Genomic DNA, 15,565 nt, shown 5'->3' on the forward strand with positions numbered 1-15,565 from the left:
CCGCAGCCATCCCAGGGATAAATCAGGGATAAATCCATGGCTGACGTCACGGCGCCAGCAATTAGCCCCGAAAGGAGGATGCGGGAGAAAAAAAAATAAATTTCTTCTCCCCGACTGCTTCCAGCAGCGCCCGGGAATTAATCTCGCATGAAGGGAAAGCGGAGCGGGGAAACAAAAGAGGCCGAGGAAGCGGCGAGGGCGGGGGGGGGATGCGAGTGCTGGGGCCGGGCTGGGCTGTGTCCCTGCGGTGTCACCCTGTGTCCCCAGAGTGCCCATCCTGTGTCCCCAGAGTGGCCATCCTGTCCTCTCCCCATCCGCGATGTCACCCTGCCCTGTGTCCCCAGAGTGCCCATCCTGTGTCCCCAGAGTGGCCACCCTCTGTCCTCAGAGTGCCCACCCTACCCTGTGTCCCCATCGTTCCACCCTGTCCAGTGTCCCCCCCGCGATGTCACCCCTGTGTCCCCATAGTGCCCACCCTGCCCTGTGTCCCCACCGTGCCACCCTGTGTCCCCCTGCGATGCCACCCTGCCCTGTGTCATCCTGTCCTGTGTCCCCACCATGTCACCCCGCCCCATGTCCCCCATTCCTCGCCATTCCCAGCACCGGTTCCCCCTGGAAAAGCCCCTGGGAGGATTTAAGTCCCTCACCCCCTTCCCAGCCTGTTCCCAGAGCTGCCACTGAGGCCGGGGGAAAGCTCAGCCTAAATTATCGGGATCCCGCCTGGTTTAGCCAAGAAAATTGGGGATTTAAAACCGTCCCCTGGTAAAATCGGCTGTAAGCAGCTCCCAAAGTGCGGCTGATTTTTTCCCCTGGCAGGAAAGGCGCTCCAACCCCTCCAGGCTTCTCCCGGAGCGCAGCCCCGGCCGGGACCCGCATCCCAAACCGCACCCGCGGGGACAGCCCAGAAAACCCGGGCTCGGCCCATGGAGGAGCCGCCTCTGCCCCTCCTGTCCCCTCCTGTCCCTCCCGGGCACAGCAGCGGCGTTTTGGGGACAACCCGCGCGTCCCGGCGCTGCCGAATGTGGCTTTTCAACGTGACCGCGGAGCGGGGATAGAAACCTTCCCTTGCACCGCTCACCCTGCATCAGCATCTTTAGGATCATCCCCACGGCCTTGGCAGGATTTCTCCCTGCTTGGGAGCAATGCCTGCATCATTTTTTTCCCATTAAAAAAAAAAAAAAAAAATCCCATTAAAAAAATTTTTTTTGCAGTTTTTCATGAATGAAAATCGATTTTTTTGCCCCATTAAAATTAAATTTCTCTAGGAAAAAAAAAACAAAACAAAAACACAACTCAAAAACCCCCCACCAACCAACCAAATTATTTTTAAAAATTAATTAAAAAAATTTAAAAAATTAATCCAAGCACCTCCAAGGGTCTGGATAAATCAGTGAGGGAACAGGACCCCAACGAGGTCTCTGTGTCCCTGTCCCATCCCAGCTGGTGGGAAATGCCACAGCAGCAGCCACAGCGATGGGATTATTGAACAGATGGTTCCTCTAATCCCTGCAAGGAGCTCCTGTGACCTGCCTGCCTCGATTCCAGCACAGGGAAGGGAGCCCAGAGCCCTGGGGAATTCCTGTTGTAATCCCAGGCTGAGCACAACCCCTGGAATGTTGTTCCACTGTCCCCAAACCCGGCCCTAAAACAGCCCCAGGAGCCAGGCTGGCACACGTGGCAGGATGTCCCAGTGATGGAGAAGAAACTTCCGTGCCAAATTTCCTCCTCGAACGTGCCAAAATAACACCAATTCCCCCAAAAAAATTCACGGAGCAGCTGAATGGCACCGGAATTCCCATTCCTGGGAGTGTCCTAGGCCAGGGGCTGGAGCAATCCTAAAGGAAGGTGGAATGGGATGAGCTGTAAGGTCCTTCCAAACCTGAATCTGGGGATTTTGTGATCCCACATCCAGTGGGATCCATCCAGGGCAGAGCCAGTGCCCCCTTCCCACAGCTCCAGAGGGCTGAGATTCCTTAACCAAACAAGGAGAGGCAAGATATCCCTGCAAATCCCTTCCCAGGCCAGGATATGGATAAAAAAAGTCCTTTTCACCAAATTTTCCCATTTCAGCACCGGGTTTGGGTGGCCTGGGAATCTTTTGGCTGCTGCTGCTTCCAGGCAGTTCCAGCTTTCCCTGGATCCGTGGGAATCCCTGGATCCACCCAGGGAAATCTCAGCCTTGTGAAACACCTCCTGCCACGGGGCCAGACCGAAACTCCCCTTTCCTGTGGCCAAAATGAACCCCACAAAGCTGCTCCTGGAACAGGCCCTTCCCAAAAATCCAGGTGGCACAGGGAGAGCCTGGTCCCTGCAGGAGCATTCCCATGTCCCTGGGGAGGGCAGATGTCACCAAATCTAATCCTTCCAAATTTTGGAACCCTCTATTTCACTCCCAAACCCCTTCCCAACACTGCCATGAGGACAATTCCCACCAAAAGCGCTGGAAATCTCCAGCAGCTCCTGAAGGAGACGAGCCAGGAGCTGCCAGCATGAGACGAGAAGGGCCTGGAGATTAAAAAAAAAAATAAAAAAAATAAAAAAATCCCAATAAGAAAGGCAGGGAATGAGTCACGGAGCGCATTACTCATCCCTCGGCAGAGTCAGCCTCAGCTCCATGTGACAGCGGCGGAGGAGCAGCGATGGGATTTGCTAAATAAAACCCCAATCCTCGGCCCCGGGCAGGACGTGGCCCTGGCAAATCCCCGGCATTAAGAGCAGCCAGGGGTTGTTTGTATCGCCCCACGTTCCTTTGGAGGGGCCAGAATTAAACCTGGATGGGGCTCAGCCCTGAGCTGATCCCACTGGGAATAGGCTGGGAGAGGCCCCACCTGTCCTGGGCACGGCAGGATGGGATTTTCCCGGGAAATTCAGCATTTTGCCTCTTTCCCTATAAAATTGGGGTTAGAGGAGACACGGGCAGGGACAATTCCACTGTCCCAGGCTGCTCCAAGCCCCAGTGTCCAGCCTGGCCTTGGGCACTGCCAGGGATCCAGAAGCAGCCACAGCAAATCTGGGAATTCCATCCCAGCCTCTCCCCACCTTCCCAGCCAAGAATTCCTTCTCAATATCCACCTAAATCCTTACTTTTTCAGTTTGAAGCCATTCCCTGTGTCCTGTCCCTCCAGGCCTTGTCCCCAGTCCCTCTCCAGCTCTCCTGGAGCCCCTTCAGGCCCTGCCAGGGGCTCTGAGCTCTCCCTGGAGCCAATTCACAGCATTCCTTCCTCATAAGGGCCTGCCCCAGCAGGGAAGGAGGCTGGGAGAGGGGAGAACCCCCAGGAACAGCTCACCCAACCCTCCCTGAGCTCAGGAGGGCACAGAGGGGATCAATCCATCCCCCAGGCCCTGAAAACCCAATGGCACCATTGGGACTCCCAGATGGCACCACCTGAACCCCAAAAGGCTGCACCCCAAACACTCCTGGGACAGCCCCACGTAGTGCTTTGGGCAACCTGAGCATTTCATGAACATCCAGAGAATCCCAGCTCATCCCAGGACTGGAGGATCCACGGGAACAGCCCCAGCTCATTCCAGGCCTGGAGAATTCATGGGATCAGCCCCAGCTCATCCCAGGACTGGAGAATCCATGGGAACAGCCCCAGCTCATCCCAGGGCTGGAGGATCCACGGGAACAGCCCCAGCTCATCCCAGGGCTGGAGGATCCACGGGAACAGCCCCAGCTCATCCCAGGGCTGGAGGATCCACGGGAACAGCCCCAGCTCATCCCAGGGCTGGAGGATCCACGGGAACAGCCCCAGCTCATCCCAGGGCTGGAGGATCCACGGGAACAGCCCCAGCTCATCCCAGGGCTGGAGGATCCACGGGAACAGCCCCAGCTCATCCCAGGGCTGGAGGATCCACGGGAACAGCCCCAGCTCATCCCAGGGCTGGAGGATCCACGGGAACAGCCCCAGCTCATCCCAGGGCTGGAGGATCCACGGGAACAGCCCCAGCTCATCCCAGGGCTGGAGGATCCACGGGAACAGCCCCAGCTCATCCCAGGGCTGGAGGATCCACGGGAACAGCCCCAGCTCATCCCAGGGCTGGAGGATCCACGGGAACAGCCCCAGCTCATCCCAGGGCTGGAGGATCCACGGGAACAGCCCCAGCTCATCCCAGGGCTGGAGGATCCACGGGAACAGCCCCAGCTCATCCCAGGGCTGGAGGATCCATGGGAACAAGCCTTTGCCAGCCCCCAGCTCATCCCAGGGGTGCCCAGGGTTGGAGCAGCTCCTGGACCAGCAGCTCCCAGCTCCACAACTCCCTTCCCTCCTGCTCCATGAATCCTGGGTTTTCCCAGGCACAAGGAGCCACTTCCATCCCAGGAGGATGAGAGGGAACGAGCCCCCAGCCCGGGCCACAGGAGGGAGAGGAGCAGAGCTGGAGAACGGCGCTGGGAAAAGGGAATTTCCCATGGACACGCTCACTGCCCCAGGCACAGGGAACAGCCACATTCCAGCACGGAAGGAGCTCCCCAGGGAAGCAGCGGGATCGCAGCTGCAGCAATGACCCCCCTGAGCCCCACCAGGGGGGCTCCAAAAATTCCCTGTGCCCCCCAAACCCCCAGCCCTGAAACCCCAGAGGAGCCCAACCCATCCCCGGAGCGAGCAATCCCCGTGGGATGTCACCGCTGTCACAGGAACTGGGGCAGGACAGGAATCCCCTAAAGCCGAGTGTTTGTAGGGCCACTCAGGGCCACCAAACCTCGCGTTTGGGCCAGCAGGGAGCCTTGTCAGGGAGGGCTCAGGTGTCCCCAGAGGTGATGGGGACACAAAAAGGACACTCGGGAGGGATTTAACCCCTCCAGAACCAGCGCTGCCTCTTTTGAGGGATTCCCCAGAGCCGGAGGTGACCGGGCTGTGAGAGGGAGGGTCCCACACCCCCCTGGGAGCTGCTCCAACCCAAAAAATTCCCCCCACAACCACATCCAACAGCCCCCAAAACCCCAAAGGAACACCCCTGCACACCCCACAGGGGATCCCACCCACCTCGCTCTGCTCCTGCCCCAGGATCAACCCCTGACCCCAACCCCAGCCCTGATAACCCGGCCCTAATCAGGGTAATCAGCACCACCCCCCGATGGGGACGAGCTGCAGCTGCCCCGGGATGCTCCACAATAATGATAATTAATTCATCTTTACTTACTTTGGAGAAAAAAAGCTATTCAGGAACACTCACTGAGGTTTGGGGGGCTGCAGCCACAACCCCATTTCACACCATGAAATATTATCGAGTCCAAAATTGAATATTTTTGGTATATTGGGTTTGAATGTGCTTTAGGATGGGGATGGATCCACCCCCCTGTGCCCCCGAGCCGGCCTGGGGGTCAGAGCTGGGAGTTCATCCCCCTGCCCTCCCCATTCCCACAGGATTTGATTCCTGGGGCTGGAACGGAGCTTTTGCCTCCTTCGCAGCCGAGTAAAGAAATCCAGAGGAGCAAATCCTGCCCTGCCACAATCCCAGAGCTTCAGAAAGGCCAGGGGAGCCTTTCCTTCAAATCCAAGGTGGTTTTGGGAATTGTCCTGATCACCTTTGGGCCACTGCTAATAAAGGATATTGAATTATTTTAAAAAAACAGGATGGGGAGGGGGCAGAGGTGGGGGAAACATCTGGGGCAGCAAAGGCAGAGGAGTCCCCCCAGTGGAGCCCTGGAGCCTCTGCCTCCAGCTGTGCCGGGATCCAGCTGTGCCGGGATCCAGCTGTGCCGGGATCCAGCTGTGGAAGGCTCGGGCTGCGAGGGGCTCCAGCTGCAGGGCACGTCCCGGCCCCGCCGTGTCCCCAGAGCGAACATTCCCCATTCCCGGGGCAATTCCCGGCCCTGGAGCGTCCCTCGCCCTGCGCAGCGCCGGGAGCTCGGCAGATGGAGCTGTGCAGCTGTGCAGGGCCCGGACAGACAGATGTGCAGGGCCCGGACAGACAGATGTGCAGGGCCCGGACAGATGTGCAGGGCCCGGAGAGACAGATGTGCAGGGCCCGGACAGACAGATGTGCAGGGCCCGGAGAGACAGATGTGCAGGGCCCGGACAGATGTGTAGGGCCCGGACAGACAGATGTGCAGGGCCCGGACAGATGTGCAGGGCCCGGACAGACAGATGTGCAGGGCCCGGACAGATGTGCAGACACCGCGTCCTGCCGTCCCCTCCCTGCGCCCCCGCGGGCAGAGCTCTGCTGTCCCCGCTGTCCCCGCTGTCCCCCGCAGGGCAGTGACACGGGTGGGGACAGTGCCACACCAGGGTGACAGAAATTCCCTCAGCAGAGCAGGAAATTGGGGACAGGGAGACCTCGGGATTCTTGGCTTTGGGCTCCTGGTGTCACCCCCAAAGGGACATCTGGGAGAGTTCAAACACCCAAACTCATCTCAAACCCCATCAGCTCCACAACCTGCCCTGCCCTGTCCTCCCCGGCCACCCCCGTGTCCCCTCAGTGTCCCCAGGGCCAGGCTGGGTGTCCCATCTCCCCCTCCCATGGGAGCTGCCAGCCCTGGGCCCGTTCCAGCTCTGATAAAATCTCTGCTTTGTGCTCCTGCCCCCGGCTCCTTCCTGGTTTTGCCCGCAGAGTTGTCAGCGATTCCCAATTTCACTCCTCCCATCCTCGGGAATTCCAGGTGAGCTCTGCCCCAGGGGCACCCAAACCCCCCCGGCTGCCAAAGGGTCCTGGAGCTCTGCAGATCCTCATGGCTGGATCAGAGCCTGGGAATGGCCCAAACAGAGGGACACGGGGCTGTGGAGCAGGGACAGGAAAACAGGGAATCACTGAGGATGGAAAAGCCCCCTGAGGTCACCACTGACCGTGTCCCCAAGTGCCACATCCACATGGATTTTAAATCCCACCAGGGATGGGGACTCCCCACTGCCCTGGGCAGCTCTTCCAATGCCTGACCACCCTTTCCACGAAGAAATTTCCGCAAATATCCAACCTAAACCTCCCCTGGTGCCACTTGAGGCCTTTTTGTCCCATCTGTCCCTTGTTCTGGCCTTGTCACACATCACTGGGATGTTCAGGTGGGAACAGCCACACTCATCCCTCACTCCCATGGACCAGGGGGGCAAAAAGGACATGGAAACCCAGCTGCAGCCCCAGGGGAGCAGGCTGAGCTGGGAACAAGCAGCAGGGCTGGTTTATTATTTTATTTCTCTGCATCACAGTCTCTGTGAACAAGGGTGACCTGAGGGTCAGGAGTTTCCTGGCAGTGGCAGGAGCTCTGTGGGGCTGGATCTGCTCCCACTGCTCATCCCTGGGATTGATGCCCGTGGGTGGGTTTAGGGCTGCTGGAAATCCCCCTGAAATCCCAGCTCCGTGGCCTCGGTGAGGAATGGTGTCCTTGGGGACAATGCCAGCTGTCACTCAGGGGCTGTGGTGACATCTGTGGTTAATGGTGGCAGCATGGAGGGGACAGATCCGTGTCCCAGGGAGGGGCAGACCCTGAGCTGGGGCCCATCATCACTAGTCGCCCTTCAAGGAGTTTCCACCAAGGAATTTTCACCAAGGAGTTTCAGAGGTTCAGACCCTGGGAAAACCCTCTGGATCCTGTGGCTGGAGCCCCTTCTGCAGGGCCAGGAGGGATGTGACAGGAGGTGACCTGGCAGTGGCTGCTCCATGGAGCGCTGGATGGGAATGCGGGCACAGGGATGAGCTCCACACTTGTTTTCACAGGGATGAGCTCCACATTTTCATTTGTTTTCCTGCCACTTCAGAGCCAGTAAATCCAGGGAAAGCCTGTGGAGCCCCCCAGGGGACACCGCCGCTGTCACCCGCAGCGAGGGCGCGGCTCTCCCGCAGCTCCTGCCCTGGCACAGGATGTTTTTTACTGGAAAGCGGCTTGTTTTGGGTCAGGCAGGGACATGAAAGCTGCCGGCGCCCGCCTTCCTGTCGCCTCCGCTGCCACCGGCCCCGCAGGAAGGACGAGCGAGGGCCCCGGGCGTCCCAGGGATGGTGGTGGCTCTGCCACCGGGAACCGGCTCTGCCCGGCCCGAGAAACGGCTCCTGCTGGGCCACGGGAGTGGAGGGGCTTGGTGGCCATGGGAGGGGCTTGGTGGCCATGGGAGGGGCTGGGTTGGCCATGGAGATTCTGCATACAGGACATGGGAGGTTCTGGATTTCAGCCACAGGAGGTTCTGGGTTTAGGTCATTGGAGGTTTTGGATTTAGGACATCAAAGGGTGCTGGGTTTAGGACATTAGAGGTTCTGGGTTTAGGACGTGGAAGGGTTTTGGGTTTCAAGCATTGGATGTTCTGTGTTTCAGGCATTGGAGGTTCTGCATTTAGGACATTGGAGGTTCTGGATTTCAGACATTGGGGGTTCTGGGTTTAGGACATAGAAGAGTTCTGGGTTTAGGACATTGGAGGTTCTGGGTTTCAGCCATGAGAGGGTTTTGCATTTTGGCCACAGAGGGTTCTGAGTTTTGGCTCCAGGAGGGCTCAGGGTCTCAGCTCTGGGAGATTCTGAGGAATGGCCACAGGAGTGTTCTGGGGTTTGGCTGTGGGAGGGTCCTGATCTTTGGCCAAAGGAAGGTTCTGGATTTCAGCTGTGGGAGGTTCTGGATTTCAGCTGTAGGAGTTTCTGTATTTCAGCTCTGAGAGGTCTTGGATTTTGGTTGTGGGAGGTTTTGGATTTTGGCCAAAGGAAGGCTCTGGATTTCAGCCATCAGAGGGGTTTGTGTTTTGGCCACATCAGGGTTCTGGGGTTTGGCCCCAGGAAGGTTTTGGGATTGGGCCACAGGATGGTTTTGGGATTGAGCCACAGGAGGGTTCTGGGTTTGGAGGGTCCCATTCTCTGTCTGTGGTGACACAGCCCACGCTGCCTTGTTGACAAAATCCTCCCAGGAGCCACAGGGTGGGTCATGCTTTCATTTATTCACTTCATATAAAAATCTCTTAAGAATGCGTCTGAACACAATATAGAATACTATAACATACATAGTGTGAAACTTTGGGGAACAATAAAATAACCACCTGGAACAATGCAGTGTTCAACAGACAAACAAACCCATTGATCATGCACAACTGTGCTATTGTCATGAACTAATTAGTCACGAGTTGGACCAAAAAGCTTGAAACATATTTTACAAACTGAGATTGACACCGCTCACGATGCCGGACAAGCTTTGTCAGAGGAAGTTTCACAGCACAATTATTACATCAGTTCACATTATTTATTTTTTTTTTTTCTGGTTTTTGTCATAGAAATTCACATTGGGTTGTTCAGAAATTGGAACATTGTGACATTGAAAAGCCGGCCCGGGCGTGGGGAGGTCTTTGTTCTGTTCCCCCTCTCTGCATTTCCTGGCAAATTTCCCAAATTTGCTGCCCTGGGACGTGGTGTCCCCTCCCCACGGGCGGCTGCCACCCGAATGCCCTTCCTGGGTTGTGTCTGTCTCTTCAGCTATGTTCAGGTTCTTGGACTTTATGCAATACAAAAGGTTACAAGAAAAAAAGGCAACTCTTATTCCGAGTTTTCTACCCCATTAACATCGCCGCCGACAGGCAATGCTAATTCATATAAATTAATAACTTACAAAAACATTACAGTATGTACAGTCGGTAATAAATACACTGTTATAAACAGTAATGGAGGTGGTAGAGCTCGAGGCAGTGCAGGAGGAGGAGGAGGAGGATGGTGGACCTAAACCTAGGGAAAACGTGGACGAGAGGCCAGAGAAACACAAATATCCGAGCGTGCAAATTCCAGGGAGCTGCCGAGGGGGAAGGCGTGTCACACGCTGCTGCCTTGCCACGCTTACTCAGGGAAGGGACTCAGCTGTGCCAGGGGGGAAAAAAAACCAACAAAAACAAAAAAAACCTGCCCTCTGTCCTGCTCACCACAAACCCAAACCCCGGGGAGGAAGAAAATCCCGCTGCTCCCAGCGAGGGAACGGCGCGCGACGGCACCGAGCGACTCCCGGCAGGTCAGCGAGGGGGGGATTAAGAACACATTGAAGGTGCAGTAATGCAAAGCAGAGGGTTTCCCCTTCTGTTTAGTCTGTCAAAGTGATTAACTGCAATAAAGTGACAGGTATTGCCCATGAAAAAAAACAAAAAAAGGAAGACTGCTTCTCGGTAACAGGAAGAATCCAAAAAAGTCGCCGTCAATTCTGAAAACACCTCGTGTCGCTTTTGAACTACCAAGCTCCGTGTGTTGGATTAAGAGACTCTCGAAAAGACATGAAAGTGTTTACAAAGAAGGCACACAGGTCTGCAGACAGGTGGTCGGGTGGACAGGTCGGATATGAGTTATTGATCAGTAGTTTTCTATCAGTCTAACTGGTATAAACTCCAAAACTAACAGTATAAAATCTCTCAGTTGTGTGTCAGCGCCGCCACGGGCCCGACCCAAGCCAGCTCCGGGAGCAGGCGGTGCTCTGGGCTGACGAGGCTCAAACCACAACGCAAATCACCCGTGCATTTCCTGAGCAATCGTTCCCTACCCCATCTGTTACCCTGACTCCAATCTCAAGCAGCTGGAGGATCTGTCCCCCGTGGCAGAGGCCTCAGCCCCGGCTGCAGAGGCTGTCGGAGGCTCCGCAAGTGTTTAAAAGCCACTCCCGCAGGGCCGGGCCATTATGTGTCCACTGGGGAGGTGTCTTCTGTCACAATCTCGATGGTGGCCTCCCTCTGGGGCTCCTCCTCCCCCTGCTGGGCCACGCAGAGCGTCTCTGTATTGCTGAAGTAGCCGAGGCTCTCGGTGTCCTTCTCGGGCCCGTCCGAATCCTCCTCCTCCAGCGTCAGTTCGAACTGGAATTTCTCCATCAGGCCCTGGCAGTCCTGGCCCCGCTCCTCCAGAGGAGGGGATGGGCTCTGAGGTATCATGCTCTGGTACCAGTTCCTGTTGTCCTCCAGAGTGTCCAGGATGTCCTGGGCGTCGGGCTGCACCAGGTCAGCCCACGTCTCCCAGAGGGGATGGACGATGTAGTCGATGAATCCCACCTGGAAAGCAAAGGGACAAACACACTCAGGGCAAGGGAAGAACCAGGGAGAGGTGGATGTCTGAAAAGTTCAAATTATATTCATTTTATGAGCCAAATACCCAAACCAGCAGAGCCTAATGCAGACACAATTATCTGACACCCAAAGCTGCACCTGCACACAATGTTGGCTTGGGCTGGTGCCTTGTCCAAAATCAAACCTTGCAGGAAGTTTCACTAAAAGCAGGAAATTCAGGGGACAGAGCCCTGGGCTGATCCCCCAGTGTGGGCAGCAGGAAAGGAGAGGGGGAATTCTCCTCCCCTGCCCCTCTCAGGTGAGGCCCCACCTGCAGAGCTGCCCCAGCCCTGGAGCACAGGGAGGACCTGGAGCTGCTGGAGAGTCCAGAGGAATCCACAGAGCTGCTGCAGGGCTGGAGCCCCTCTGGAGCCAGGCTGGGAGAGCTGGGGGGGCTCCCCTGGAGAGGAGAAGCTCCAGGGAGAGCTCAGAGCCCCTGGCAGGGCCTGAAGGGGCTCCAGGAGAGCTGGAGAGGGACTGGGGACAAGGGATGGAGGGACAGCACAAGGAAAAATAGCTGGATGGATACTGGGATGGAATTGTCCTGTGTGAAGGTGCAGAATAGAATTCCCAGATTTGCTGTGGCTGCTTCTGGATCCCTGGAAGTGTCCCAGGCCAGGCTGGATGGGTTTTGAGCACCCTGGGATAGTTGAAGGTGTCCCTGCCTTGGAGCTGGACTGGATGGGGCTCTCAGCACCAAGAGATTCTGCTCCTCTCAGACAGAATTCCCAGGTGCCTGGACACAAGGAGGCTGCTGCATTTGTGGCCTTATCCCAGAGCTCCTGACAGCTGGGAACACCAAAGGGATCAGCCTTTATGGCCTGAACCTCCAACTTTGGGCACATTTTCCCGTGGGCTGCAGTTTCCAAGCTATTCCACGATTCCCATTTTCCTCCTGCCCCGTGCCAAAGCCACCCCAGATGAGCTTCCCTGGGGACGAGGCCCCGCTGATCCCGGGAATGCTGCCTGGAGTGACGTCCCAGGAGTGGAAAGAGTGAGGGCAGAGCTGCCCCGTCAGCCCTTCCGCTGAGCTCAGCCCCGCTCTGATCCTGCTGCCGCCGTGACTCAGGGAGGAACCGCGTCCAGGATGGAGCCGGGGCACGGAGGGATTGGAATTCTTCCCTCTTGGCAGGGCCTGTCCCTGCTCCACGGGCTTTGTGTGCACTGGGGAAATGGCTCTCCCAGGCGCTGGGCTCGACCTGCTCGAGGTGTTTGCTTTGGAAATGGCTCCTGGTTCCCGCAGACACAACAGGATGTCAATAGCACCACGAATTGGAAGGGGGTGAGGAGGCGGCTCCCAGTAAAAAGAAAAAAGGTGGTGAAAAGTTCCTGATGCACGAGGGGGGGAAAAAAAAGAGTTTGGGAGGGTTGGAAGCCTGCACCAATGGGTGAAAATCAGTACTGGTTAATCACTGTTGGTTTAAAACCTTTGTTTCAGGTCATTGTTCCTTCAAAAACATCTCAAATCGTGGGATAATTGGCCACAAGGCTCAGCGCTGATCCTGAAATATTGAGAGGGCGTCTCAAGCTTTGAAATATTGGCATCTTATTTTCCAATCCACTCCTTATTTCCCTCCAGCACGGACACACCACCTCCCTTTCTCCTTTGCCATTCCATGCTGGACATTTTGTGCAATTTCTGTCTTTATTGCACACCAAAAATGTCATTTGGAAACCTCCAGCACGGACACACCACCTCCCTTTCTCCTTTGCCACCCATGATGGACATTTTGTACAATTTCTGTGTTTTTTGCATGGCAAAAAAAGCCATTTGGAAGCTTCTGGGAAGTGCAGATGTGAAGCAAAGGATGAATTGGAGCTCACACGTGGAGCACATGGGCCAGCCTGGCTGAAGGATTCATTTCTTGTTGGGTTAAGAAATCCAACAGATTTTTCCAAGCAAATCACCACGCGGTTGAGTGAATAATTTTGAAAGCACTTGGCTGAGCCCAAGAGGACATTTGGAAATAATTATCATCAATTTTGTTACTTATTCAAGCTGAAAAACCTCAGTGATGACTTGCTGGAGTCATTCAAAAACAACAACCAAGACAGCATTATATAAAGGCTGGAATCTGTTTGGACAAACATAAATTCCTGGTTTCATTCCAGATTATCCAGGCGAAATTTTATGGCCTGTGCTACACAGGTCAGAACAAAATCTGACCTTGAAACCATTTTATGAATCAGAACTAGGGATGAGCGAGTTCATTCCAAAGAAAAGAGGCAAATCCAGCTCCTTTTTATGTTTTTTAGGGACAGAAATGAACATTTCTGGGATTCACCCTGCACGGGGCAGCTCCAAAAAGCCTCTAATTCCACTGGACATGAGCACTGCAGGATTGTCCTGGATAATGAGGGACATCCAGAGTTTTTCAGGGTGCTGAGGTGGATCCCAGCCCTGCAGATCAGTGGGGCACAACATCAGTGGGGTCAGGAGGGGCTGAGGGGCAGAACTGCCCTTCCCAGCCTGGGCAGTAAAATGACCCAACTCCCTGTGGAAACTGGGACACGAGCAGGGAGTGAGGAGATGCCCAGGGGGATGGAGAGGAGCTGGAGGAGGCTCTGCAGGCTGTGAGAGCCCCAGGCACAGCTGGATGTCAGGCTGGATCAGAAGCCACGCTCTGAACCGCTGGCTCCTCTCCTAATTGCTCTGCAGAAGCAGCTGAATTTCATCTCAAGCTCAGGCAGGAGAAGCTGCAGCTCGGGGCCACAATTACCTGGGATTTCTCCACGGAGGCCGTGTGTTTGTCACACATGGGGCTGATCTCCATGCCTCTCTCCCTCTCCTTGTCTCCCTGCTGGAAGAATTCCTCCATGATCCTGTCCGTCCACTGCCGGTACAGCTCCAGGGACTTGGTGGGGTTGCTCAGGTCTGCACAATGCACCATGTTCCGGAGAACCTGCAATTACAGCCCACAGGAAACTCAGAAAAATCACCTGGAAAAGCAGGAGGGTTTCCAGCTGGGTCTGCAGAACGTTGAACTAAAAGATTCCCTGATTATGAAACAGACCATAAAAACATCAGGAACGTTGCACTGGGGCAGGTTAAAGCAGTGGAGCTGCTGGAGGGATTCCAGAGGAATCCATGGAGCTGCTGAAGAGCTGGAGCCCCTCTGGAGCCAGGCTGGGAGAGCTGGGGGGGCTCCCCTGGAGAGGAGAAGCTCCAGGGAGAGCTCAGAGCCCCTGGCAGGGCCTGAAGGGGCTCCAGGAGAGCTGGAGAGGGACTGGGGACAAGGGATGGAGGGACAGGACACAGGGAGTGGCTTCAAACTGAAAAAGTGGAGATTTAGATGGGATATTGGGAAGGAATTATTGGCTGGGAGGGTGTGGAAGTCCTGAAATAGAATTCCCAGCTTTGCCGTGGCTGCCCCTGGATCCCTGGCAGAGCCCAAGGCCAGGTTGGACATTGGAGCTGGGACAGTGGGAGGTGTTGGGGTGGGATGGAATGAATTTTAAGTCCCTCCCAACCCAAACCAGTCTGGAATTCTGCGATTCCATCCCCGGGGATGAGCTCAGCTGCCCCAGCCCCAAAGCCAGACGAGCTCTCTGGTGCTCACACAGCTCCAGCCTCACACCTGGCGCAGCTGTGGAAGTGTCCATGACATCACACAGGTTTGTTTGGGGATCCAGCTGCTTCCCACCATTCAAAATCCACTTCCAAGCTCTCAGGGAAAGAGGTGAAATGCTCCCACTTTATGGAATGAGTAATATCCCTTCCACACACGCACAAAACCAGCCTGACTAAGTGGCCACAAGGATTTAGGCAGCGCCAGAGTGTTGGAAATAAAAATTTATAGAGTTTTCCCAGGAGCCTGTTCTTCAGGAGTTGGTCATCAAAGTGGAGAGCAGAGCAGGATGTATCTTGTCCTGCCCACTGCACAGCCCTGTTCCCACATCTCCTGGTCACTTCTGGAAATGAAGGATTGAATTATTGAGGGAACAGGCTGTTCAGTAATTCCAGCTCACTCATAGCTGCTTTAGATACGAAGTTCCAAATGAAATTTTTGTTCCAATTTTGAATTTTTGTAAGTGTTGCAACAGGAGAAATAAATGGGGGAAAGCAGCAAGGAAATTTAGGAGCCCTCAAAAATCAACCTCAGAATGGGCCATGTTTGCAGTTCTAAGTGTTGGAAAAGAAAAAAAGCCCTAATTCTGGTCACCTAAAAACTGTGGGACCACCTTGGGCTTCCTTTTAGTGCAGGAGAAAATGACTGCTGAGAATTCAGCTTCTCTAGATGATCAAAGCTACAGTAAAAATGGGACTGTGGCTGCTTCATCCTGACCAAAACACTCCCAAACCCAGGGAATTTGGGGGAGTGTGGCTGCTTCATCCTGACCAAAATCCAGGGAATCCACCCCAATCCAGGGAATTTGGCTGCTCACCTGTATTCTGTCCGTGTAGTTGTCCAGAAGGAGAACTCCTGAACTGGTCACCTTCTTAGTTTCCACCATAGTCTTCAGATCAGCCAACAGACTCATGTGCTTGGACATATCAGTGGCCAACACCTTCCCAGAAAGGGGATAAAAAACCAGGATTTCAGGAGGGGAAGCCACAAAAAACACCCATTTTTGGTTAATTAGAGGAGGAG

At 55.2% G+C, this 15,565-nt stretch overlaps 1 protein-coding gene across 2 annotated transcripts in view; it reads right to left on the reverse strand.

Moving 5' to 3' along the window:
* Nucleotides 1–8,839: 8,839 nt before the first annotated feature.
* The window catches only part of PDE4B (phosphodiesterase 4B), a gene marked incomplete at its 5' end in the record, with an annotated part of 162,638 nt that continues 155,912 nt past the window's right edge, over nt 8,840–15,565 (reverse strand). For both annotated transcript variants that reach the window (XM_083867568.1, XM_083867569.1), the window contains 3 exons: nt 8,840–10,919; nt 13,694–13,876; nt 15,360–15,482. In XM_083867568.1, the coding sequence (XP_083723694.1) occupies nt 10,554–10,919; nt 13,694–13,876; nt 15,360–15,482 (672 nt within the window). In that variant the 3' untranslated portion in view covers nt 8,840–10,553. The remainder of the gene's footprint in view (nt 10,920–13,693; nt 13,877–15,359; nt 15,483–15,565) is intronic.

The sequence above is a fragment of the Zosterops lateralis genome (assembly GCF_965231275.1).
Source record: "Zosterops lateralis genome assembly, chromosome: 9".
In the NCBI taxonomy this organism is placed as follows: Eukaryota; Metazoa; Chordata; class Aves; order Passeriformes; family Zosteropidae; genus Zosterops; species Zosterops lateralis.